Genomic DNA, 27,447 nt, shown 5'->3' on the forward strand with positions numbered 1-27,447 from the left:
GAATCAGCTGCCTTTTTCTCTAACCATTGTAGTGACTTTTCTGGGACTCTTGCAATGGCTGCAAGTACTTATACCACAGCTTGCTCTCTCCTACATGCAATCTGCTGTAGCACTGTGATACACAAAAACTGCTGCTCAGCTTCGTGGCTTTATTCATGCCCCTATTCAGGTGAGGCCATTCTAAAGAGTCATCTCCTATGTGCTGGTCCCATGTTCCCCATGCTCTCTGGGGTGCACCCATCTCTGTCCTGAGGATTTTGCTCCTAGAGCTGTAATTCAGTGACTGCTCTGTGCTCATCTACTATTGTTTTAAAGATGTTTATGACAACGGTAGAATGCTGTGGGATATCAAGATTATCCTTACATGCTTTGGATCCCCTGTGCCCTTTGGCTGTGTATTGCTACTATCCCTCTTGATTACACCCCAAAAGGTAGAGGATATACAAACTGTTCCTTTATCTCCTCAGGACTCTGGCAACAGTATTGTGCTCTGCCAGAACAATCTTCTCTTTTTTAGATAGAGGCTAACAGAATTGAAAAAGTAATTAATTGAATGGCTGATCAGAGCACTTGACACAAGCTGAGAGCAGATCTTTTGATATATGAGTAGATTTAGAGGTACTGAAGGGTGCTTGAAATACAACAGCAGAAAGTGAAGCCATCTTAGTAGCTAGAGAACAAGGACAGCATGGCCTGCTCATTGTGCTTGCTGCTTGGTGAGTGCACTCATCTCTGACTTGCACCACTTCCTTGAGTGTGTAATGAAACCTAAGTGCTTTCCAAGCCCTCTGCTGAGGTTGCCACTGGTGTATTTTTGAGCAGTGGGTATTTATCTATGAAAGGCTTACGCAGAGCTATCAAAGCCATTTTGTATCATTTTAAAAAGTAGTTAAAACAGTCATAATTTCTGGAGAACAAAAGACTTCAGTTTGCTACCTGTCTGCTGAGCTATCCTGTCCTCCCACAAGTACAACATGAGTGTTTACTGCCTCCCCTAAGGGTGAGCATCTAACTGCTGGCTGCTTTTCCCCAGCAACTGGAGTGCTGCAGGTGTCCGGGAGAATCGACCGCGATGTCCCTCCCCTGCAGCTCCATCCCAATGTCTCCATAGTAGTCCGGGTGGAGGACAGCCCTCGTGGGGGGCACTCCAGTGAAATGGAGATCACAGTCATCATTGGAGATATCAATGACAACCCACCAGAATGCAATCCCTCCACCTTCAGGTATTGATGCTCTGATTGCCTTAGTACTGCCTTGTTGCCACAGTCCAGTGCCCAGTGTAGGGCACATCAGTTAGGGTCCTCAGATCTCAAAGCCTCTTGTCATACATGTCTGTGCACTGTAACCTAGTCATGGACTTTGCTATGGCCCTGAACTCTCTGAGAACTCTGTGAGCTTTTCAAGAACCATGGAGATGTGGCACTGAGGGGTGTGGTTAGTGGACGTGATGGGGATGGGTTGGTGGCTGGACTAGATGATCTTCAAGGTGTTTTCCAACATTAAAGAATCTATGATTCTATGATGATCAGCTGGCTTATGTTTGTAGATGAGGGTATGACATTATCTCCATTTTTCAGAAAGACTGAGGTCACAGTTGTCCATCTGAAGTGCTGGATGTGCCCATGCTGTAAGTGCAGGTAGCAAAGTTCTCAAAGAACTGCCACTAGCGGTAGATGGACTGTTCTGCAAATAAAGATCCAGCATCTCATGCCAAGGCCTCTGCAATGAGACATTCCTAGTTAGTGGGTATCTGTTTAAATTGTTTGCTCACTAGCTAAGATAAATGTCTTGCATTTAAATCATGCAGTTTTATGGACTAGCAGGAAGAATATCCAATTCTTCAGAGCACTGCTTGGTCACAATGTCCATGATGACAGCACAACAGTCTCTGTGGTCCACTGAGCTCAAACTTTCATCTGAATGAGGCAAAAGTCTTCAGGGGAGGAAATGAGAGACTGTATATAGGGATTGTAGAAGGGAACATCAAGGCATAATGACATTTCAGTTAGTTCTTTATTTCTTTTATTTCTTATTTTCTTGATTAAGATAAAATCTGCACCTTCCATTACCAATTCCATCACATGCATCACTGAGAGCATCACTGTCAACAGCAGGGCCAGAAACACTGGTTTTACAAGGCAGCAGAATGATCCAGGTATTAGTTAAGGAGAAAAGAATGAACTTCTCATCAGGAAAACATTATAATGTAATGAAAAAATGAGTGTTGTAAAGATGTTTTAAAATACAAATTAGGAACTGAAATAATCTTGAGCATTAAAATCTCATGGTGCCTTCTGTAGTTCAGTGGATTTTCAAGGCCTTGGTTTTGGGTCTGTGTGCTGCTCATTACATAGGGCTGTTATCCACCACAGCATGTGGTTCAGATTCTAGATTGCTTCATCAGCTGTTGTCTATTTACATCTAGGATTTCACTTAGAAAATAAATGGAAGTAAGTTGATGTTTGGGCATGGAGTATATGAAGAATTCAAGAGGAGAAATATAAGGAGCTCTGATGGGAAATATGTTTCTTTTAAACAGGAAAGAAATAAATGAAAATACTACTGCTGGGATAGTTCTTCTTGATCTCAGAAACAGCTGTAAAGATATTGATGTTGATCCACCAAACAATCTATTTAGTTTCACTGGATTATCTGGTTTTGGAAGCAACAACTTTGCTCTGGAGTCTGCTGAGTCCGGAAGACTTGTGGTCAGTCATTTGTGGCTTTATGTCAAGTGGACTCATTGTAGAAAGCATCTTAGGAGTTTTCACAAAGGTCATTTCTTACTTTGGAGTTTTTGCCTGTACAAGAAAAAGGAATTACTGTAATTCATGTTGCAACAGAGTGAGTTGATGAGAATGATTTGATGAGATGTAAGCTACGAACCCTTTAATAGGACAGTTTCTATGGATCCTACAGAGTTTGGAAGACAGAGGGCTGTTTTAAATCTAAGTGCTAGATAGGACTGAAAAAAAGGAGTTTCTTAGGGCATGTGAAGCACTAACTTTGAAATCGTTAAACAAAGCAACCTGATACCATCTCATACCTATTTATTCACGATAGATCATGGAAGATCTTTCTCTTCAGTGTGAAGGACTGCAATATGGTAAATGTGGTAAATATTCACAAAAGTGTGGTGGGATTTGTACTTCGTGTGATTCGACGTGTCAAAATATGACTTCCTTATGCTAATAGCTACTGTAAAATTTGCATTTGCCAGAATCCCCACCAGCTGCTGGACATGTGCAGTGACGGTTGCTTTGTTGCTTTAAAAAGAGCCACAGACAAATATAGAAAAAAGAAACCCCATGAACTGTAGTGAGAGCACAGGCATTCTGCCTAAAAGACAACTGTGCGACAGGTGCAGTAAAATGATTTTGTATGACTAACGTAGTTTTTTATTAGAAGCATGTATGTGAATGACCACCATCCTTAGCTGCTTCATCTACCAGCACAGAAGACATTTTCAGCGCTGCACAGGGTATGGTTGTTGTCAGCCCTTTGATCACTGTGCTTGTGTAATGTAATAGGCTATCTGAAGCGTCCCATCTCTGCAGGAGTTTTCCTATAGACAAAAAGCAGTGGATGCCTGTGCTTTAATCTCACTGCCCCAGAATTTATGAGGCTCTTGCAAAGAGACAGAGTTCAGGAGATTCGGATTTAAAGCTCTATATGAGCCACTGTTTAGTAGCTATTTGGTTCCTGGATGAACAGTTATGGCTGAACCTGATACCTTTAATACAGGTCTGCATGCCTGTGCTCAAGGAGTAACTATGGCTATTTAGCAATCACAGGCTCTTGTTGAGCCAACAAAGGGCACGGTACATAGCCAGCTTGTTACATGCACTTGGAATTAAGCAGGTAAAAGGCAAAGACCCTTTGCACAAATGACACAAGTTCCTGCACTTAAGGGGAAGACAGGCAGAAGGAAAGTGTTTTGAATTGCCAAGAGACCCCAAACCGTGAACATGAAGGAAAAGCCTGAAATTCAATCCTGTAATTGATTTATTACTATATTACTCCTACGGGACGATTCTGGGTATTCAGGAGGGAGACCACATCTACAGCATGCTGAGAAAACTGATGGCCATCATGTGTATTGTGACTTCATGTAAGAGAGCATAAGTACAATTGTTTTTCTTTTTAATTTAGATGACTGAAAGTATTGATTTAGAAAATCCATCTAATCCAGGAATTGAAGTTTATTCTTTGACTGTCAGGGTGCAAGATATCGCCTCTCCTAACTACTCAAGCAAGTATCCTTTTTACACATTTTTAAAAATATTTTCCTGTGCTGCAACAGCATGGAGAGAGGAGTACCATATGTATTTTGAATATATGCATGAGAAAATTTCACAGCCGTGCTTAACTATGATTTCATCTTGTGTTATATTTCCAGATACCATTTACATTTATATCAGGATAAAGCCAGTGAATGAATTTTTTCCAGTGTTCAGTAGTCTATCATATGAATTTAATGTTCCAGAAATTACTAAAGGTAAGTAGCACCTACATGATAGGAGCAACATTGTCATGCTGACAAATACACTTTTGCTCCAAACATATTTTCATTTATTTGAATGAGGAGAATTGCTCAAAGCTCCTGTTCAGCTGGGGTCCTGTACAATTGCCTAGTACCCCTAAATAGACAAAACTGGCAAGAACTCCAGTTGTACAGATAGAAATTGAGACAGACAAATTCAGCAATTACACAAAAAATCCGGGACAGAGCCGGGAACTGAACTCAGATTTCTTGTTTTAGACTGTCTTTCTGCTCTTGCTAAATTAGCATTTTGAAAGGGCTGCGATAGTGCAAAGAAACCGCTGTAGACCATGGTACAGATGAGAGAGGACTCCCTTGGCCCAGGCATGGTGTTCAACTGTCACCACACCATCCCTTAGACCCAGCTCACTGAGGAGGCAGAGTGGGATAGCGGTGCTTGGAAGGGAAGTGTATGCTCCAACAGGCAGTGCAGCTCCTCAGGCTGGAGCCAAGCTTTTCCCATTTCTGCCGCAGCCTAGGGACAATTACTGCAAATGTGGCCTTAAACCCCAGTCCAGGAGCAGGATTTGCATTTGTCTGTGCTGAGCTGTTTCAAACTCTCCAGACAGAAGAGCAGCAATTTTTTCTCAAGGTATTCCTCCAACTCAAGCCAGTGCTTGGACACTGGAAATAGTTAGTGTGTGTTGGTGCCAGCCTCTGGGGCAGCTCTTGCCACCAGAGAATTTCTGCTGTCATTCTCTACAGATTCCTTGCATTGTGGTATTCATTGTTAGCAGACACATACATGGGGAACCATACTCAACATGGTAAACCAGTGTTTCTCATGCCTTCGTTTTACTTCTTTGGGGTGAAAAATTCTAAAGCAGAGATGTAGTTACACTTTCATCAAGCTTTGGCAGGAAAGAGTATTCTGTAATTCCTTCTTCTCTAAGTTTAAAATGTTAATGAAATACGGATTATCTCCTTCTTAGTTGGATCCAGTATTGGAAAAGTGACTGCCAGCGATGCAGACTGGCCACCCAGTGTCATCACTTATTCCATTATAGCTGGAGGAGGGACCAAGGATTACACAAATGCATTCTGGATCAGCCCAATTAATGGAGATGTGAAAATTTTAGAAAGATTAGACTATGAAACAACTCAGAAACACTTTTTCACAGTGCAAGCCTCAGACCAAGAGAAGACTGCAACAGCATCTGTGAGTAAGCCCACTCTACTTCTCCTCCTTTATCTACACTTGTCTCTTTTCTTGACAAGAATACTTTGAGCATCCTCTGTCATGACCTTATATTTTATTCCTTCACATCTGCTGGGAGGTGGATGGGTACTAGGCCTGCTTTCTATTCCAGCCAAGTACTGCCCATGGAGACACTAGGAAGGAGGTGCTTAATCTCTTTATCGCCTGTAATATTTCAAGGCAATCATTAAGGAAAACTTAGCATCAGGAACTTGTAATCATGACAGGTTTATCTGTTATATATTAAAATCCAACAAACACAAAAGGACAGAGCTTTGAGAGTGGTAAGCTTTTCTCTCAACCAGATAACACCAGCTGACATTAAGCAGATCTGGTGTAACAAAGGTTCTTCCGGACATGCAGAAGGCCATTACCACATTTCTCTTTCAGTCTGGTCAGCCTGTAAGGAATCTTCATCCCTCCATGGATCTTGCTCTGAATTATTATTAAATTGTACTAAGAAGCCTAACCAATAACTGTGAAGCAATGTGAGGTACTGGAAAGGAAGTTTAATGAATACCTGGAAATATTTATCATTTCTACTATAATACACCTCAGGTAATTCAACTAGTCAGACACATCAGATTGAAATCCCTGTGGTTTTGGAGCATGATTCAAGTTAAGGAACCTGTTCCCAAAAGAGTTCTGGTCACAAAAAGAAGTAAAGGTCAAACAAACATTTATGTTTTCTGGTAGAATGTAGTTTGGAAGAGAGGTTCATTGCTCTTCAACTGCTGCTGATTTAAAGAGCAAAACTGGCAAAGCCAAATAGTTTCTGAAGTTAATAAAATTCTGACCCCATACAGTGGAAGACCTTCAGCTTTTATTATTCTTTCCTTTCAGGTAACTGTCAATGTTTTGGAAGTAAATGATGAAGAACCCATTTGTTCACCCAATTTCTATTCATTTCAAATCCCAGTCAGTTTAGCAGTTGGGACCAATGTCAATGGTTTCAGGATTCAATGTCAAGATCGTGATTCTGATCCCAGGTCTTTCCGTTACTTCATTGAAGAAGGTACAGTGTCACAGTGTGTGAACTGAAAACAGTGCAAAAATGCTTAAATACTGATGGTTCAATTTGATTTGTAAATAAAAATCTAGCACAGTTTGTATGCTGCTTCTTACGGAGAGCTAATTGTGATCCTCAAGTTTCATGCATCATTATTTTGGTGCATTTGAAAAGAGATGACTCTATAAGTTCACTGCTACCATCTAGAATGATGGCCTTGCACATTTGGATTGCCTACTACATTAATTAATCCACAATTAACTGCATTATTGACAAGGACTTCAGTAAAATGAGGGATATATCTGCATGGTTAAATTTCACTTGCAATTACAGTTGAGTAAATCTTGAGCAATGAAGGTGATTTCTCTTACCCTGTGTAGCTTTCACTTAGATAATGGCACGTGGTTCAAAATAACTGAGCAAACCTGCATGCCCTAGTTCCGTGCTGCATGCACTAAAACCCTGTTATTAGAAAGAATGATTGAACCTATTAATCAATTGCATCCATTTGAAGAAGAGTACGGATTGGTTTTCAGTTTCACAGTAAAAGAGCATACACTCTCTTGGGTGAATTTATTTTGCTGTTGCTGATTTTGTAGCTGAGGTTATTGACTCACACTGCTGAAAATTTAATTGTAGTTGCTGGCATGATTTTGGTCTGTGCCAAGAAGTACAGCCTCAAAGGAATCCTGGGCATTGCTGCAGAGCCCGGGACCTAGCTGGGTGCAGTGTGCAGGGGCCCTCTAGAGTGCAGGCTTTGAAGTTTGGTTATAGAGATGTGATCTGTGCTGTGCAGTTGGTCTTTGAGCCAGAGAGCTGTTCATGGCCTCATTATTTGTTGCACAGTAGATGTGTCCTTCAAAGTCACCTCAACTGTGGAGCTCTACAGGGCAAAATAAGCAGAACCAAGGTACTTCTGGTACCTTTCTATGGCTTTGATTTCTTTTGTCTCGGGTCAGTCCAAACACTGCACAGGTCACCAGCAGATCTCCAGTAACCTGAACAGAGAATTAAGAGATGAAAGGCCAGACACACCAATCTCCCTTCTCTGCCTCCTGCAGCAACTCACAGAGGGAATGAAGCCTGGTAGAAATTAACACCTCTGAGTCATAAGCTGTCATCAGGGGGAGCCAGTCAATGACTGTGTGGTGTGCTGTGGGCAGAGAAACAAGTGGTGGGAAGGGATGGAGGGACTTAGGAGATGCTGGTGGTGCCCGTGTGGCCAAGGGGCCATTGCAGAGCCACCTCAGCAGTGGGACTGCAACATACAAGGGTTCTCACCCAGACTGGGTGCTGCTGCTTCTGGATGCACTCCAGGCTACAAGAAAAAGTCATTCAGGTGAGGTGAGAGTCTCCTCTTATATCCTTGATGGCACTGAGGAGTTTTTACAGCCTTGTCTCAGCTGTGTCCTCACAGACAGTTTTATTCCATGATTTTATGATTACTTACTTATATGATTTTATATGTTATCAAGAAGATCAAGGAGCCATATGACTACACGGGCATTAAGTGATCCATAGAAGGTTGTCAATACAAACCAATCTTTTAGTTTGCTCCACGTGTTTATTTTAATGTGGGATTTTTCTTCGCTTTTCTTCCTTTTTTGATGATTTGTTTGTTTGTTTGTTCATTACTGTGACTTGCAGGCAACGTGAACAATCATTTTACCTTTTCACCAGTGGCTGGCTCCAACACATCTCAGCTGATTCTTGCATCTCCCTTTGACTATGAGAGTGGGCTTGATACAAAATGGATTTACAGACTGCGTGTCTATATAACAGATGACAATTTACTATCTGCCAAGAACAAGGCTACACACCTAGTTAAAACTGGAACAGTGACTTTAAGCATCAGAGTTATCCCAAACCCAACAACTGTCACTACCACGACAGTAAGTTCACTGAAAATTATGCCTACTCTGCAGTTCTTTCATGGGTTAATCTGCATGAGACTGAAGAAAAGAGGGTAGACGTATGCAAAAGGAAAGCAAAAACCTACAGTGGGTCCAGGTTTAGGAAGCACTGAGCTTTGTGTTCTTACACTGAAGCCAGTGTCCATTGATTTGCCTGGTGTCATGGAGGATTGGCTCCAGTTACACATTTGTAATGTGTTTTGTAGTCTCCAAATAGAAAAGAATTAAAAAAGAAGAGCAGCCACTCTGCCATTATCACGTAACTGCAAAGTTAAAGATTTTGACAGCCTCCCCAGAGATACCAGCCTTCCACTTACAGCACCTTCTCTTCTTCTGTTTTCCAGAAGATCACTTCCATTACAGCACCTTCTCCCATCACCACTTGTTACCTGTGTTCAGGCAACAGCCTGATGAATCTGGTGATGGAAGGCTGGTAGCACAGTGATGGGAAACCCTATCACAAAGTCACTTGTGACTTCTATCCCAGTGAGGCTGCAGTAGTGGTGGTTTGAGATTATTTGATAGTTTCTTTAAAAATTTGGTGTACTCAGCCCTGTTGGCTGACGACACTGACACCTCTTCATTTTAAACGCTTCCTTTTAATAGTTACAGATATTACCCAGTTCAGCCATGTGCCATTTTTTGAAAGGTGTCCTTAGCAAATAGATATCCTACTAAATTTCATACACAATGTGATTACAAATGTCTTACAGAAAATTTAATAAAAACTTCAGTAGATGATCAGAATGAATAGAACCACACCATGTATTAACCCCGTAGAAGAAACAAGCAATTTCTGATCTGTATAGGGATAGTCTCATGGCGGGACCCCAGTGAATGAGCTGTTAGCACCAAGAGAGATGCCAGCTCAAAGCTGTGTCTCTTGGTGCATGGAGGATGTGGGAGATCGCAGCTGCTCAGGAAATGTGATTTTCCCTTCTGGAGCAAGGAAAAGAAGTTTCACTTATTTTCATACAATAACGCAATTCCTCAGGGTTCAGCTCCTTTTACAAAGAGGGCTGAATGATCACTGCAATGAAGATGACCTAATTCCAGTTTTGCCTTAGGTAATGAGAAACCATTATCTTGATAATGGCAGTATTCCCTGAACTTCCAAACCCTCCGACAGCATGCTCACAGCTTCTCAGGCAATCTGAGGCTTTCCAGCCCCACCATGGCGTGCCTATTTTAATATAAGACATTGAAACATGATCTGGAAGCAGCGAGATGGGTGGACTCTGTTTCACTGTTTGTGGTTACCCCTTGAGAGAGGTATGTGGGATGAATTGCCACCTCCAGCAGATGCTATCTGCCTCTGCCGATCATGAGCAGAGCCCTGGGGCACCTTGGGCCAGGTGTCTGGGTGCAGAAGTTCAGCCAGAGGAACGGTGTCGTACAGGAATGCAGCACTGAGAAACGTTTCCTATCTTGTTTTAATAGCCCGGCTTCACAGTGGTGACGAAGAGGGAGAACCTCTACTTGGACTCAGCGTGGTACGTGCCATTTGTCACCACGCTGGGCAGCCTGCTGCTCCTGGGACTGCTGGGGCACCTGGGGGCTCTCCTTGCCAGGTGGCTCTGTGCCCGCTGCCCATCTGCACCCCAAGCTGATGGCACACCTCTGTGAGTGAGCATCCTGGTTGAGTGTTTTGTAGCTATATGCCCTCTCTGCTGCGGTAAGTGCAATTGCTGGCTGCAGCAATATAAGACAATAGGATGACAGGATGAGAGGGAATGGCCTCAAGATGCACAGGGAGGCTCAGGATGGATATAAAGAAACATTTCTTCACAGAAAAAGTGGTGAGGCACTGGCACAGGCTGCACAGAGAGGTGGGGGAGTCACCATCCCTGGAGATGTTCAATAACTGTGTGGATGTGGCACTGAGGGATGTGGTGAGTGAGCAATATTGGTGGTAGGTGGACAGTTGGACTAGGTGATCTTAGAGGTTTTTTCCAAATGTAATGATTCTATGGCTTTATGATTCTAATGTTTGGTTTTAAGAAATCAACCAAAAATGTCCATGGATCGTTTTTCACGGATTTGCTAACAGTTCAGCAAATGCATGAGCGGAAGGTCATAGTGGATTTAGCATTATGACCTCTAATGACAGCTAAGCTCATAAGGCACAACTGGAGTCTGTACCTGTCTGTGCTGAGCAAAAATACAGCTGTACTCTATGCCCATCACAAGGGTGGGTACCAGTGTGCTCCTCCAGCTCAACACGTTACTCGGAAGCTGTTTCAAATGTTGGCACTAATGCCAAATTCTCTGTTCTGGCAAAGCTTTTGCAGATTTCCTGCAGTGCTCCTCCAGCCTGTTGCAAGGCTCTGACCCATGGAGCTTCACGGTAGCTCTGGGTGCTCTCTCTTGGCAAAAGCCACTGGGAACAGTTCTGGTTCTGAGTGGCAAGAGATGGCTGCTGGGAGCCAAGGTGCCTCCAAGTGGCATTGTCACAAACACAGAGATAAGAGCTTTTTCATGGGGTGTGAAAAGGATTTATGTAAGTATTCTTGGGACTCGAGGTACATTTGGAAATGATAGAAAATGTAAAGAGGTAATGTATGACAGTGATTATAATTCAAGTGATGTGTGCAAGGAGTTTAGCAACTTGTGATAAAAATGACAAATGAATCCAGGAGCAAAAAGCCTGGCCATTGTTATTATTTATTAATAGAGCTAGTGATTCATTGGGAGGCAGGCTTTCCCATTAAAAAGCAATTTTTATATTTTCAAATACGTTTACAGTCTTTCATATATTTAAAAAGTATTATCTGAGCACAGCAAATCAAAAAAATTGACCTTCCTCAAAGGATGGAACAAGATGAGAATGTCTGAACATGCATTTTTTCCAGATTATATAAATCCATAATGCTATAATCAATAAGAGTGTATCTTTTCATTATCATTCCCTCTTGGAGAGGTGTCAGAGCAACATTCAAGGTTGTTTTCCTGTTTGGGAACAGTGTTAAATGGAGCAGGCATTCAGTGAAAACAAAAACATAAACAAAACCAATCAAGCATATCCCAGAAGTCAAGGAAACACATCCTTCTTGCCAAGTGGAAGAGAATGAAGCATGATACTTTTATACAGGGAAATTAAGACATTTGTTAACAATATCTCTCACTCTTCTTCATTGCAGGATAAATGCTCCAGGTGTGTACTTCTTTATTTTAATACCTTTCAACAACACCAAGTTTACTATTCTGTGGAAAATTTGTAAACCCATTTCTAGACAAATACATTTGCTCCAGTACAGAAGTACTCAGATCAAACACCCTGCCTGCTGATGGGATGCCACCCTAAGTGATATCATTGTCCTTGTGGTATTCATTTTATTAATGAATTTATTAATTCATTAGGCAAATTAGTTTATTAATTATTAGGAAAAAACCAAATTCAGAGTAGTTTAGTTTTCTGGCATGGATGGTAAAGAATGACTGTATTTCTCATATATTAATTCTTAAAAAAATGGTTCCATCCCTCATCAGCAACTGCCTTCCCTGTTCTCCAACACCGTTCATTTCATCCTGGCACCACTGCATATACCTGAAGATTTATTTTCAAGTATTGGTGCCTTTGCAGGGGTCTGTATCACTTAGCAGGGGTACAGGTTACACATACAAAAAGAAGTGTTTTTTAAAGAGGTGCTTTTAAGCACATTTTTTCTTATTAGACCCATTAGCTTTCCCCTAACAAGCGTGGTTTGTATCATCTCATTAAGAATCCACTTTTATAACTTCCTCTACTCAATAGTTTTGCCCAGCTCAGAAAAAAACATGACTAACAGCTCAACAAAGCTAGCTGTTCTCTTGGTTGCCCAATTTGAGGCATTTCACCATTGGCCAGATTCCAAAAAAGCGATGCTTCGTGTTTTCTGAAAACACTGGTTCCCAAGGGCTGGCAGAATGGTCCAAAGGCTGGACAGAATAGATTTCCTATCAACACAGTACCTCAGCACTGCACACCCAGCTGCAAAAGCCAGCATTGCCAGCAAGCAGTTCTCCAAAGGATGGACATTAAACAAACTGGTGAGACAAAATCACGGCAACTAGTTGGGTATCATCTCCAGCCGTGCTGCTGAGACACCACTAAATTTGTTTGCATGTGGGATGAGTTAATAGCATGGTGAATTCACATATAAGCAAACTGTTCTTCAGTCTGAATTTGACTTGACTGGATCTGCAGCACTTCTCTGGCTTGTCTCCAAATGTTTGAAAGCACAAGCTTTGCAGGTACAAACACTCATGGAAAAAAAAACCAAAAAAACACCAAACACAACAATCTGCATTTGTGGTTCAAATATCTCCTAGAGGATGATTTGCTTGTTGGTAGACAGCTAGTCCAAGCTCCTACAACACCTGAGCCCTCAAAATATGCCTTGAAGGGGCAGTATGTGGTGCACAGACCCGTGATGGCTGGGCCAGGTGGGGTGAACTCACCCCAAAGAAATCCCCAGTTGTGGTGGTGTGGAGTGGCATAGATGAAAGGAATTATTCATGGAACAAAGATGTGAATAAGCTTTATTAATGAACATATTTGAATTTCTGTATCTATTCATATTATTTAGGAAGGAAATTTTATTTAAGAAAGCATTGTTATTTATTCATTATTGAAGGAATAAGACTTTTCAATGTATGCACTTTGATTAGTTATTGGCAGTGGTTGATCCTCACTCCAAAACACTCTGAAGGTGTGCGCTTTTCAAATAGCGTTAGGGATCATCCTGTGAAAAGCAGTAAGGCCCTTTTGAGAAAGCTGAGAAGTTAGAAACTAAACATCTCTGTTTAATGGGGGATAAAAATGTAATATCTGTAGTCACCATCTGATGACTACAGCCTAAATCTGATTCTTTGCTATGTGTATTTACTTTTCTGTAGAAAAGAAGAAACCTAAGAAGGAAGTGGCTTTGGTGAGTACTGCTATCCTCAGCACAAAACAGAACAAAAGTTTTATTCTGAGCCCCATCATGCAATATGATCATCTTTTTATGGAGGATGACTCTTTTCAAAGAGATTGTTGAGATGGTAAGGGAGGAAAAAGGACTGTCCCTAAATGCAAAACAGGGTAGTGTTGCAGCTGACCTCCTCATCTGGAAGCAACCCCATGTGTGGTGGTGCTCACCCACATCATGGTTCCTTTGCTTCCAAGTGCCAGATTCTGCAGCCTCTCTGGTACTATTTTGTGACAAAAATACTGTAGTGACTTTCTTTGCTCCCAGATAGCTGTATTGGTATAAAGACTGCAATGTCCTCCCACTATTGCACTCTCCCTTCCCAGGTTCTTTGCAGAGGGAATTCCCAACCTTCCCCTGGGTGGAGGCGACCCTCTTGTGGTCGCACATGCGGAGGTATGGTGCATGTCAGACCTTTATAATTCTCCTTTGAACATCTAGTAGCAACACCTTTCACCACAAATGGTTTTTGTTGCCAGTTTTGATTAAACTCAGCCTACAGGAATGCGACATACAGGTCATAGAAATCCACCTCCATCCATGTAGGTCAACATTTCCAAGTCATTGCTTTCCTTGCTTACCTAATTCACAGGATTCATTTAACAATTTGTCTCTCTTCACAGGAAATGATAAAACTCAACACTGTCTTTGACGGAGAAGCCAGAGACCCAGGTAATAAAAAGCAATTAACAGTGAATATGAATATTTGGCCAGAAACAAACTGGATGAATTGATTTAAATACAGTTCAACATTTGCTTTTCATACTTCAAGTTTGCTGTTTCCAAGGAGAGCAGGAGCTCTACCTCACAGACAGTGAAAAGCAGGAAAGTGCCCTACTAACAGTTCTAATGGAAGAATGTACCCACTTCCAATGGCCAGATTATTCACTGCTCACCCACATGTATGGATCTGGTGCCAGAGGTAGGAGGAGAGGAGGAATCAGCTCCTGTCCCCTGCCCTGGTTGCTGTCACAGTTCCATGGTTTTGACCTCCCCTTGTCTGAGAAACGGCCACAGGTTGATGCAACTGCAGGTGTATGGGTTCTGCATCCCAAACTGCTCCCTGGTTGCATGGGTGAGCTGATTGCTCCTGCACAAACCTCCTCCAGAGAGCAACAGGGCATTGCTGCCATTTCTCTGAGTATTGAGCATCGCTGCTTGGGGAGGACAAGGAAAAGCATTTGCTTTTAGATAAACTGTGGCAACAGAGGGCCCCAGCATGGAGAAGGGTGGCTGGTGAAATGGGACACACTCAGTCAAAATATGCCTTCAACAAACACATCTGAAAATAGGCCCAAAACAATAGGTCTCAATTTATTCAGAAAAAGGCAGGCTTGTTCTGAGTCTTGGATTAATCTGGCCAAATTTCCACCCAAGTGTCTGTACTTGTGTTTCTTATTAGCTGGCTCCAGGCTCTCTGAGGCTGTGAGCTAATAGGAAACACTAGGCACAGGGACTTTGGTGAACAAACGGGGCCCTACTGTGCAATTAAGGCCATCCAGAGAGCTGCTTGAGGCTGGTTTGGGCTGGCTTTAAGCCCATCTGCTATTTATAAAGAGAAGCGGGAGGGATGGGCTGTGAAGTCCCCTTTGTAACTGGATTTGTTCAGTGCTAAACAGTGATGTTCTCCAACCTTGCCAGTGTTGTGCCAGGGCAGCTGGTGGTTCCCTTCCTCACAAAGCTGACCTCACCACATTTTTGCCTATCTGACCCCCTCCCGAGCAATAGCACTTGAGTCATGCCTCACACAAGCACTGCAATATAACATGGTTTTGTGGTTCCAGCAGAGAAATGAGGCCTCTCTTCTCCTCCCCTCTCCTCTCCATGCCTCATTCCAGACCTTAGAGGATCAAGTGTTGGCAGTTTGGAGATGAGATTTGATAATTTCCAGCATATCAGCTGCTGAAATTGATTAGGAGGGCCAGTCAGGAGCTGCTGCCTGATCTGGGCTGCTGTAACATGTCTGTCCTGTAAGCACTCAGGAAACACCTTGTGAAGAGATCCAGTTTCATCTTTAATTGCTTGAGTTGTGTTAATGTGTCAGAAACCATTAATTCTGATACAAACTGTAACATGCAGTAACACATAGCCACTATTTCCTTGCAGGCCTTAATAGTCCTTTGTTTGTCTCATATTAATAATGTTTAATTAGAACAGTACCACTAAAGCTCCTGTTCTCTACCTGTTTAGCAAGAGACAGTAAATTAGACCAGGGTGATGTGATCACACGGGACTGATGGCAGTTTTTCCACCTATCTCTGAACAGTAAATGAACTGAAAGAGCAGAGACTTACGTTTGGTGTCCAAGTAGAAACTGTTCACAAAATCTGAAAAGGGCAAAAAATTTTTGAAGCCAGTTTTTATACAGATGCAGAAGCATCTCATTTGGGCAGTGACCACAACTGGTAGTTGCCCAGGAAGGTGGGCATATTTGCTTGAAGAAGTGAAGCTTTTCCTCTTGGCTCTGTTCCCAAACTCATCACGTTTTCCTTTTTAGCCCCATCATGAGATCTGTCTCATCTTAACCTGCTAAAGTAGGCATGATTTAATTCCTTGTCTTCTCTCCTTTGCAAGTCACTGGCAAAATGTATGAATTCAATACCCAGTCAGGGGCCCGGAGATGGAAGAAGAATAATGAACCCCTCCAGCACACTGCAGCCGTGCAGGTAAGGTCAAGTGCCACAGGGAATGGTGGCCAAGAGACAGGCAGAGCAGAGGTGCCAAGCGAAAAAGTGACTTCAGAGAAGAGGAAAGAGCCAAGAGAAGCTGCCAGGCCCTTGTCTGGGCCATCCCAAGCACCAGGCCAGGACGGGCTGGAGGTACCGAAGCAGAAAGAGGAGCCTGAGGACAGGGAGTTACCTTCAGCAGCCCAGCAGCGCAGACACTGACTCTTCTCCCTGAATGAATGCTGCCTTTGGTTACACCAGGCCTAAAGCTTTCTGCCTCTCTCAGCTGCAGAACATCAGGTGGACTCTGCTGTAGACCCAAGGGCAGGTTGAAGCTGGGCTTAACATTGACATGTGTGGTAAGACTGGGAGAGAAGGGATGGAAAGTAACAGGGCAGTGACTGTGATCTGGGAGAATGCAGCCCCTGCTTTTCCATGTGCAGAGACAGTCCCTTCAGGCAGCAGAGTTTATTCACTGAGAAATGAAAGATGTGAAAGAGTGAGAAAAAGAACCTAAAGCACCATAATGGACAGAAGCATCTGCTGCCCCCTGGGCTGTAGCCTCTGGCAGCTTCCTTCTGGGAGAGCTCCTTGCCCCCAGACCAACATGGCCATGTCCCCACATCACTTTCAGGGGGGGCAATGTGCACATGGACACTGTGAATGGGGCCAGGAGTGCAGCTGCGTGGAGAGCTGAGCGTGAGGTTGGCTTCTGGTTCTACTGTCTCTGCTGAGTCTGAAAAGCAGAATGGGTGAAAAGCAGCTTAGAGTTGAAAAGTGTGCTAGTGACAGCTAGAAATATTTTCGTTCTGTGTTTTATTTCATCCTTCCCTCTCATCCAGACTTGCCATAGAAAAGAACATAGCTTGAAAGCAGTTTTGGAGTGGGGACAACCTACATCTTGTCATGGCAACTAAGGGTCTTATGTCAATATTTTCAGCTTATTTCTCTTTTGTACCATGAGCAGCATTCAATAGCTTCACCTTTGGTATTTCCTTTGGCACATTCAGTGTTTTACAGAATCAAATGGAGCACACTTAAAAGAATAATTACAGTAAACACATGTGGTGAAATAATCTTTTCCAAGTGTGAGCGTGTATAATATAAGTGCTGTCTAGGAACGTGATGTAAAACAAGCAAACCCTGCAAGATTTCAGAAAATTATTTTAATCGGAAGAAAATTAATTATAAATGATTACTTAATTCTCAGTGGCTTATATTCTTTTCTTTCCTGATGAAAAAAGGTGGGTTTTTTTTGTTTTGTTTTGTTTTGTTTTTTGTTTTTTGTTTTTGCACCAAGGGACAAATCTCAGCTTGGTGGCAACAGAAAACCCTTGGTCTAGGTGCAGAGGGGACAGTAAGATCCTGCCACACACATTGGTTTTGTTGTATGAGGGGGGATATGGCCAGGCAGGTAATGCCACTGAGGATCCCACACATTAAACAGCCACTCCTCACAGTGCTGCAGCCTTTTGCTGCACTCCAAAGGGGTGATTTGGCTCAGGAACAGCTTTCCTTACAAACACCAAACGTCTGGAGTCAAATGACATTTCATTGAGCAATCAGAAACTCAGCATGTCCTGGACACAATGATAGAGATAGGAAAGAGTGATTTATGGTCTCTGAATGTATTATCAGTTCCTGTGGCTGTGGTGGTTGTTATAGTGTTGTTTGCCCCTCCACCACCAACAGGGCTGGTTGGAGCTCCAGCTGCCATTGTTCCCATTCACTGCTGTAAATACACTACATGCAATCTCTGTGTAGGTGGTTTTCCAGTCACTTAGAGAAGTCCTATGGTAACTGGTAGTGCTGTTGTAACTCCAATTGCTTTGTCATTATGACACAAAGAGAGACCCAAAGGCACACCCAGCACCTCCAAATATTGTATATCTTCATTTTCTTCCACCCGTGGAAGTGAAATGCACTGTTTTCATCATTTTCTTAAACCTATTTTCCTGGGCATTTCTCCAGGCCAGCCAATCTGCTTCCTCCATTCTTCTCATTCTACTTTTGTGATTAAGAGATAATTACCCCCTATTGAAGAGGAGGCAGAAAGAGACTGCAGTTTCAGCCAGAAAACCTGGAAAGAGATGGATAAAAACTCATCTTTGGCTACTGCTGTTTCTGCTGTTGAGCTACAACACAAACTTCCTTCCTTCTCAGGAAAAAGCCAACAATGGCAAAACATGTTATCACAGCACACTGTGAACATCCATCTAAGCAAACTCATTGTCACAGCCAATGCTGTTGGTGCTGCAGCCCCCCACAGCTGGCCAACAGCTGGAGGAAAGCCACTATCCCAGCACTGGAAACCTCAGAACAGCTGATGGCTCTACAAAGTTGACTGCTGATGTCCAAGCTCTGCCAGGCCTCATTGCTAATACTGCTCAGGGTGGGTGAACCTCCTGGTGCACCCAGCCCTACTGGGGGCAGTCCCCACAAAATAAGCCGTTGTACAATTCCATGCCTCTTGCTGCAAAGGGAAACCAGTGTGCTGAACCTAAGGCACAACTACATGCTTCCTGACCCACGCTGCTGGTGTGATCCTCAACTCCAGCTCCATCCTACTCTTTCTTTTTACTATGCACAAACTTACATTCAGGATCTACAAAATCAAGGAACAGCACAGCTTTATCTGAGCCTCAGCTTTATGTAAAAGCAGCAGCATTTTCATAGCATCACAGAATCACTGAGGTTGGAAAGACCACTAAGATCCTCTAGTCCAACCATCAGCCCATGCCTGTGACCTCTCCAGACCAGTCCCTCAGTGCCACACCAACCCTTTTCTTGAACACCTCCAGGGATGGTGACTCCATCATCTCCCCATGCAACCTGTGCCAGTGCCTCACCACTTTCTGAGAACAAATGTTTCCTAATATCCACTCTGAACCTATCCTGGAGCAACGTAAGGCCATTACCTCTTCTCCTATTATTGTTACCTGGGAGAAGAGGCGACTCCCATTAGGTACAGCCTCCTCATCAGCTACCCCCAGTGCTATTGACTTCTTTCCCTGTGAAGGAATCAAGAACAGCCTCATATCTCACCAGGAATTCAGTTATTTGTTCTTTTTTTGGTTGAGCAAAAGGAGAGAAGACAAAAATGATTGACCTAGACACACACCTATTACGTGTATGAATATATGAAAAGATGCTGTGCAGTGCAGCTTTAAATATTAGAAACTTCATCTAGCTGTTCAACCAGCTTTGTGCTTTTTCCATTCCAAAGTGTTTCTGAGAGCACACATTCAGCATTGGAAACAACCACTAGATGGACTGTGAGTAAGGACAACATGCAGGCTCTGAGCATTTAATTACTGGAATGGTTAGCTGAGACTGTGAGGCTTTTCCACCATTGGAAGAGTTCAGAAGGCAAGTATGCTGCTGCATGCAGGAGAGGACAGACTGGGTGATGGGAACAGGTATGAATTTTGGTGCCTTTTATTTTAGAGTGATGGCACTGATAAACTGAGACTACAAGAGAAAGGCTTCTGGTGGTTCAAGCAGGGTGGCTGAGGGCAACAGTTTCAGCCCTTTAGTTGCTTGTTACACATTGCATATTAGTCTTATCCAAAGTCTGCCAAAATCAGTGTGAGTTCTGCGTTTGTGTTTGACTTCTGCGTCTCCATTAGGACCTTTGGAATAAAGCTGCTGTGGAAGTTTCAGGAGAGATTACAGAAGAGCACGGCTCACTCTTCCACACTGGTCTCATACCCCCATAGCTTGTGGGAACGTAATGCTGTGGCTTTAGTGCTTTTTTCCAAAGCAAACACTCTTCTGATACATAAATGCTCTGCTTTCACATCGGTATTAACACCAAATAGAGCTTCCAGTAAACATCTCAGCTTCTGGCCACATAACTTCATTTTTATCAGGGAATGTAAAAGTGCTCACACTATTTGTTCGTGGTCTCCAAGAGACCCACACAGGGGAACAGCTTTTGGCTGCAGAGATGAGAATATCTGCCCACACGATTGCTATTTCATACCGCTTGGAGATGGACCGCTCAACGCAGCAGGGTCAGACAAGCGGGACAATCTCCTCCTGAGCAAAGCGTCTGGCTGCCAGGTTATCGAAGTCCTGTTCTGGGAGCAGCAGCGCCGTGGCTGCGCAGCCCTGCCCCACTCGCAGGCTCGCTCGGCTCGTTCCGTGACGGCACGGCGCTACCGACGCGGAGCCGCGGCCGTGCCCTGACCCCGGGCGGGAGCGGCGCCGCGCGGGGCAACACTGACCCCCAGCGGCCCGGCAGCTCCACCGCGCGGGAAGGAACCGCCACGGCCCTTTTCCTTTGTGCACGCACACGCACGCACATACACGTAAACTGATGAGGTGAGGAGCTGCAGGGGACGGCCCGGGGCTGCAGCTGAGCGGGCCGCGGATGCGCACCCTCAAAGGGCTGATCCTCCGAGGCCTGCCCTTGCTGCCGATGCTGATGTACGGCGGATACAAACTGCCGCTCCGCGCTGAAGGCCTGCGGCACTTGCTGCAGATCTGTGTGTAACTGCACTGCAGACAGGAGGATAGGTTTGTAGCCTCTTGAAGAAGAAAGCAGAAATATTTCAGCTTTCCAGCAGCACTCCTCTGTTTCCAGTAAGGATGAAAGCTATGAAATGGGCACATAGGCCATATGTACATTAAAACAAGCCAGTCAAAATTGATCATAATGAAATGATTATTTCCTTAAGAGCTTCCAAGGCCCCAGGATAAGATAGGATACGTGCCCTTCGGCTTCTTGGATTCAGCAGTGTATTTCTCAGATTCACATCCTGGTGCAGCTACAACCTAGAAATACTCTTCATGGAGCTGAGTGCAAACCCCACAGGCTCCTGTGCCAGCCAGTCCTTTCTCATTACTTACGACGCACAGTCTCTCTGGAAACTAAAGCTAAAAATAATCCCCTCATCTCCTCTCCTGTCACATGCTGTGTTCTGCTCTAACCATAACTGCTTGATCTACCTGCATTCATCATCTTCGGGGATGAAATCCCACCAGCCCCCTGCCTGTTTATGCAGCCTCTGTGTCTTTTCCAGCTCCATCTCCTCCCCTGCTACCAATACTGGCCTTGGTCATTGCTTGTAGACTGTCTTTGAGCTGCCTCGTGTGCCACAGCCACTGTTGGGAACCTTTGATAGCCCAGAGCTCAGACCTGAGCTTTTGCAGTGTGATGGACTGTAGCACTATATTTCTCCTTTAGACCTATTACCAGCACCTCACCTTCTTTTCTCTCCTCTTCTGCTTCTGGCATGGGATATCTTCTTTGCTAGCTGGTTGACTAACATGAAACACTCAGTTCTATCCAATCATGGCTGTTTTCATGGTGTAAACATGACTTGCTCCAGCAGTGCTATAAGTATACTGTGTCAGCAAGAAGTTTACAGGCGATGCTTGACCCTCTGGATGGGGGCTGGGGGGGGAAAGGCTCCCAAGGTACAATATTACACAAAGCCCTTTTGCTAAAGAATAATAGTTTTGATCTGATGGCATCATAGCTTCCTTTTGATTAATTCAGAATAGAGCACAGCAGAAAAATAATAATTAAAAAAAAGCCCATGATCTTTAGACAGCCAGTGTGTGTCCAGCCTTTAGTTTCCTTGCTGGATACCAAACTTCAGGTCCTTCCCTGCAGGCAGTCAAAATTTCCTGCCCAAATGGTACCAACTGATCTGGTTAAAGAACTGATACAAGAGAATCAATCAAAAATATCCACATAAGACCTTCTAGGCTCAGACACTTCCTTCCCTATGTGTGTGATATCTTAGCCTGCAGGATGAGGGACAATATTGAACATATGTTCTCCAGTCATTGTAGAGCTTACGAAGTGAAACTTGAGAACACAATTTCCACATCACTGCAATGGTTGTGGGATGCAACTAAAACATCTTGTGGTAAGAGAGCCAGCACAAAAGCATGAAACAACAAATAATCACAGCAGTTATTAAAATCGCACTTTAAAAGAAAACCCCAACAAACTTGAAAAGGAGTATAGTCTAAAGGCTCAGAAAGGTAATACAACATTTACAGTTCAGAAAAAGGGAAAGAAAAGTGACAGAAGCAGAAAATGGCAGAATCCAGCAGAAAGATTAAGATGCACAGTGCAGCAATTCGCCTGAGAGCAAAGGAGAGCTCCAAGGGAACTTGATTGTATTAAATGCAAGCTAAAATTAGATGCTTGCAAAGGCAGATCAAGATGCAAAAATTAAGAATAGCTGCTGCATCTGCAGAATGAGGTGGAGAATTAGATTTGAAGTCACCAGAGGAAAATGATTTAGGGAATGATGTGTATACATGGGAAAATAAAAATGAGCTGGGAGCAGCAGTAAGTGTAACAACTGACAGGTTACCACCCCAAAGTGGGGAGGTGCAGCAAGCAGAACCCCAGCTGCTTTACAGTGCAAGAAACAGCCCAGGGAATTTAGGACAGATAGCTATGGAACCTGGGCCACAGAGTGAAAGCACAGCTGTGGTCCAGAGTGTGGTATCTGTAGAAAAATACTTGTAGAAAAATACTTGAATCAAACTGAAATTAATTGAGTAAACTTGTTGGAGCATCTGCTATACCAGCTTTTACTCAGATTGAGAATCAGGCTCTAAGGGACCTGTACAGAGCCTCCTTCATGGCTGCGTTAAGGCAAACTGCCCAGCAGACTGGTAAGAAGAAAATGCAGCTGACAGCAGTAACACCTTCTTCAGCCAACAAGTTCATTTTATGAATAAATGAGGAATTGCTCATATATTAGCTGGATGCAGTGCCAAGTACAAGCCACTCCTCACTGGCAGGGCATAGGTAGCTGGCAGCAATAACATTGAGCCAGGTTCCTTCACCATGCCCAGTAAATCGCATCACTCAGTGCTGCATCTCCATGTTTCTTGAACATCTCCAGGGACGATACAGGTCCCAGAGTGACTCCACTCATATGACCTACAGGAGACGTGATGCGGCCAGATCTCTCTTGGACTTCAATTCCTATGGCTTTTCCTGCAGGATTGTGGCAATATCTACACCCACTGCCAACAGCATGCCAACTGCCATAGCAGTGGCTCTTCTGGGACTTGATGCACTCAGCAAGTACATTTCTCAGCACAGCTGTGCAGATCTGGCCCTCAGATCACAGGTCATGGGCCCTAAGCCACAAGTTAGCCAGTTCCTTTGACATCTCTTAATGACAGGATTTTGTCCTCAGCCTGAAAGTTCCCCAGTGATATCCCATACCAACCCTTTGCTCCATTTTCTTCCACTGCCACCGTCCAGCCTCCCTTCCTCCCCTGGGCTTCTGATGGCAGCCCTTCACAACCACACCACAAATCACACCTCAGTGCATGTGCTAGAGCTGAATAGCTACAGCTTGCTACCAGGAGGATCCACACACACTCTGAAGATTTTTGAGCTTGCATTACTGAAGGCTGCCAGGATTGTTGCCAGCTGAGGACAGCTCAGTGGAGAGACCTGGCAGATCTCCAAGCTCTGTTTCCTCAGCACAGAGGGATAAGCGCATTGCATCTCCTGTTAGCCACAGAGATACTCATGCAGTCAAGATAAAGCTGGTAAACCAGGCAGGTTCCCCCCCTCCTCCCCTCCTTGCTTTTGTCAGTAAATAAGGCACTAAGCAGCAGTAAGCATCTCAGTGCTGCCAGCACGGATGTGTTATCAATTCAAAGCAAAGGCTCCTCAGCCCTTTGTGGGTGTCCAGTGTAAATGAGAGCAGCTGCTTGCTCCTGCTGCACCAAGTCCCATCTCAGCTCAGCTGCAAGACTCCAACAGACATCAAAGCCAGCAATATCCTACAGCAATCCTCTCTTTTTGAAGCAAAACAAGCCTTATCCTAACGAACAAGGAAGGGACGCTTGGTTATTCTTTCTGAAATCTTGCTTGCTGTGGACTGTGTATCACATTCACCTCGGCTTGCAGAGCCAGGACACCATTAACATTTACCCGATTGATGATTGCAAACGTAGCATGCTCCATTTGAGTTTCTTCTGAAATTATATCCATTTATGTATATTTTACCAATTTTAGTCTCATTTGCCACATTTTGTCTGTCTTCTAAGGGAAGCACTCCAGGGATAGAACACATTTCATCTACACGTGTAAGAGAGCTTCAGACTACAGGGAACAGGAATACCTCTTCATACAGACCTTTCAGAAGGAGACCATGTTAAACCCCAGCTTTGTTTCAGCTTCACTTGCAGGCTAGACCTTGGCCAATGAAGAATACACTGATCTAATCCCTTCCTTCTCTCATGTGCAGAAATACACACAACTACCATTTTATGACAAAAAATACACCTCTGACTCCAACAGCATTTTCTGTGACAGCCAGCTAGCTCATTGTAGAACTGGAGCTTCAGGTGGCAAATAGACAGGAACAAGATTTTGTTAATTTTATTTAAAAAAAACACTATTAAAGGAAAAAATAGTAATACACATTGTATATAACCTTAAGCCCTAAAGAATTATGAGATTGAAGAGCCTAATTAGTCTATAATTAGCTATTTATCTCCTTAAGCAATAAGCAAACTCAGAAATTTTAGACCTTAGGAATCAATGTGTACTTGAAGTAAGCATCATGCAAACAGTGAGCCTCTGGCTAAAAGAGAAAAACAAGGTACAAAGGGAAACAGTCTTCCACGAGGTGAAAAAGAAAACAGTACAGAACTTGGAAAAAAAAACTTGGTTCAACCTTGCTCAAAGCAGTGCAAGCTTTGATCAAGTCACAAATACCAGTTTGCTCCAAAATTAAAAATATAGCAATGGAATTACTTTAACGCCTAAATGTTGTCTTTGTGGTAAGCCTGTAGTAGTGATCCTACAGCTTTTTTTTTTTAATCTTAGTCTCAAGTGTCTATAATTCTATCAGAAACACTAAGAAGAACCAATAGTTTTGACATCCCCCTCCTGCCCCACAAGTGAAAAAACCTTATAAGCAGCAAAGTAATTTTTGCTTCCCCTTCCCCCCCTTTTTAACCAACACTTTTTTTTCTCTTCCCATCTGTACACATGATATAAACATACTGTTACAAAAAAGCAGCCATTGGTGATAACTGTCAGGGCAGTCCTTAATTAAAGAAATCTCTTCAAGGAGAAGTCAGAATTTAAGGTTTGAAATTAGTACTTGGGGCATGGAATTGATACCAGAGAAGAGGTCAGCAAGGACACCACAGAGGTTGTTTTTGGCACATGTTCTTGGAAGACAGGAAAACAGTTAGTGCAAGACCACTTAAAAATATTCCTTATATTCATAATCAACTATCTGGCTCAGTACTTTAAATCTTGATAAAAGCTTCATGCCCTGCATTAGCTAACGCCTAAGCATTGTAATTGCAGCCTTTCAACAAAATCCACGCTATTTATAGCCCAATGCAATTGGGCACAACCCAGCTGGTAGCAGAGATGAAAGGCAAGATGAAGCTCAGCACTTGACATCAGTAATGCTGGTGAAGCTTCAAGACACAATTAAGACTACTGAAATGACAGAAACCTAACCCAGCCAGGAATCATCTTCTGAAGGCTTGATGCAAAGAAAGTGCCAAGAGCATAAGACTACTAACAGCACACATCCTGGCAATTCACACAGAAGAGATACCCAAGCAAGGCTGTGGAGACGGTTCAGTCAAGCACTACATTAACACCAACCACTGACTGCCTGAGAATTTTTGAATATAAAGACTAACAGCACTGCCAAATCAAAACATGTTGACAGTTTTATCAGTCCTTAAGAAGAAAGCATCTGCAGAGCAATTTATACTGGGTGGTCCTAAAGAATACCCTCAGAGCTGGCATTGAGCCACATGTTCAGTTAACACCAGTTACATAAACAGAGCAGAGCAGACTAACAACAAATCACTGCTGCTACCAAAAAAATCCACAAAGTCACAAAAAAAAAACCACCACACCAAACCCTGAACAAACCTGTACCAGGTGTAGCTCATTCAACATGTCACTTCTCCCACCCTCTTAGCCTTTTTAGGCTAAGAATCACACCTTGCCCACCAAAGGGTGCAGCAAACAGCTTTCTTGAGTTAGTGAAAGCGAGATGCAGGGAATATAGAATCACTTAAATTGGAAGTGGCCTTAAGATCATCGAGTCCAACCACAGCCTAACCATACTACTCTAACAACCCTCTGCTAAATCATGTCTCTGAGCACCACATCCAAACAGTTTTTAAAACATAACCAGGGATGGTGATTCAACCACCTCCCTGGGAAGCCTATTCCAGTGCTTAACAACCCTTTCCTTAACAACCCTTTCTGTAAAGGCATCCAACCTAAAAAACTTACCCTAGTGCACCTTGAGGCCACTTCCCCTCGGTCTCTTCTCACTAGTGACAGGACAACCCCGCTCTCGCTGTAAGCACCTTTCAGGTAGTTGAAGAGAGCAATAAAGGTCTCCCCTCAGCCACCTTTTTCCACAGACTAAACAGCCTCAGTTCCTTCAGTCACTCCTCATAGGGCATATTCTCCAAGCCCTTCACAAGCCTTGTTGCCCCTTCTTTGGACCTGCTCCAGCACCTCAATGTCTCTTTCATACTGAGGAAAAGGTCTCAAGGAGACCACATTTTGATTTTGCATGTCATACCCCTGACACGTGGATTGAAGTTGAGCACTACTTTTCTCCCACATTCCCTCAAAATAAGCCTTTGTAAGGTGATACAGTGCTTGGTTCATGAGTGATTATAAAATAAAACCGGCTCGCCTATTTATCAGTAAGAATTGGTATTGATAGACAGGAAATAGTGAGATACCCATAGCTTTCAAAACCCTTACCCTCAAATGGGGAAGAAACAGAACGTCCTTTAAAAAGGCCGTGCGAACACTGCATTTCTTAATGCTTCTGAAATAAAACTCAAATTAAGCTTTGGACAGTTAAAAGTAATAAAAGGCACCACATAACAGGCTGACAGAAGTGCTGCACAGCACCAGGTAATTGTAATCTGCTCAAGTAAGAGATGGTCCTCTCAAAAAGGAAAAAATATCTTCACCCAAAAAAAAAAGGAGAAAAATTAAAATACATCAAAGCCAAAAAAAAAATAAATCACCCACTAAAATCCAATTCAAGGCATCAGCCTAACTGCTCTTCCACAGCGGTTATCTCATTCAGCTAGCAAGGTCAGAAGTAGCTAGAGCCACATCCCAACATGTCTGCATCTATTACAGCAGTAAGGACACAAGGT

The 27,447-nt window shown here is 43.4% G+C and overlaps 1 protein-coding gene across 1 annotated transcript in view; it reads left to right on the plus strand.

Annotated features, from left to right (window-relative positions):
• The window catches only part of CDHR3 (cadherin related family member 3), a 53,969-nt gene extending 36,517 nt beyond the window's left edge, over positions 1–17,452 (plus strand). The window contains exons 9-20 of the mRNA XM_090135914.1: positions 1,034–1,223; positions 2,540–2,708; positions 4,153–4,252; positions 4,400–4,498; positions 5,476–5,702; positions 6,585–6,756; positions 8,398–8,642; positions 10,104–10,285; positions 11,804–11,817; positions 13,542–13,573; positions 14,239–14,287; positions 16,190–17,452. Coding sequence (XP_089992040.1) covers positions 1,034–1,223; positions 2,540–2,708; positions 4,153–4,252; positions 4,400–4,498; positions 5,476–5,702; positions 6,585–6,756; positions 8,398–8,642; positions 10,104–10,285; positions 11,804–11,817; positions 13,542–13,573; positions 14,239–14,287; positions 16,190–16,503 — 1,793 coding nt within the window. The 3' untranslated portion in view covers positions 16,504–17,452. The remainder of the gene's footprint in view (positions 1–1,033; positions 1,224–2,539; positions 2,709–4,152; positions 4,253–4,399; positions 4,499–5,475; positions 5,703–6,584; positions 6,757–8,397; positions 8,643–10,103; positions 10,286–11,803; positions 11,818–13,541; positions 13,574–14,238; positions 14,288–16,189) is intronic.
• Positions 17,453–27,447: the final 9,995 nt, after the last annotated feature.

The sequence above is a fragment of the Phasianus colchicus genome, chromosome 1 (genome assembly GCF_987193195.1).
Source record: "Phasianus colchicus chromosome 1, bPhaCol1.hap1.1, whole genome shotgun sequence".
In the NCBI taxonomy this organism is placed as follows: Eukaryota; Metazoa; Chordata; class Aves; order Galliformes; family Phasianidae; genus Phasianus; species Phasianus colchicus.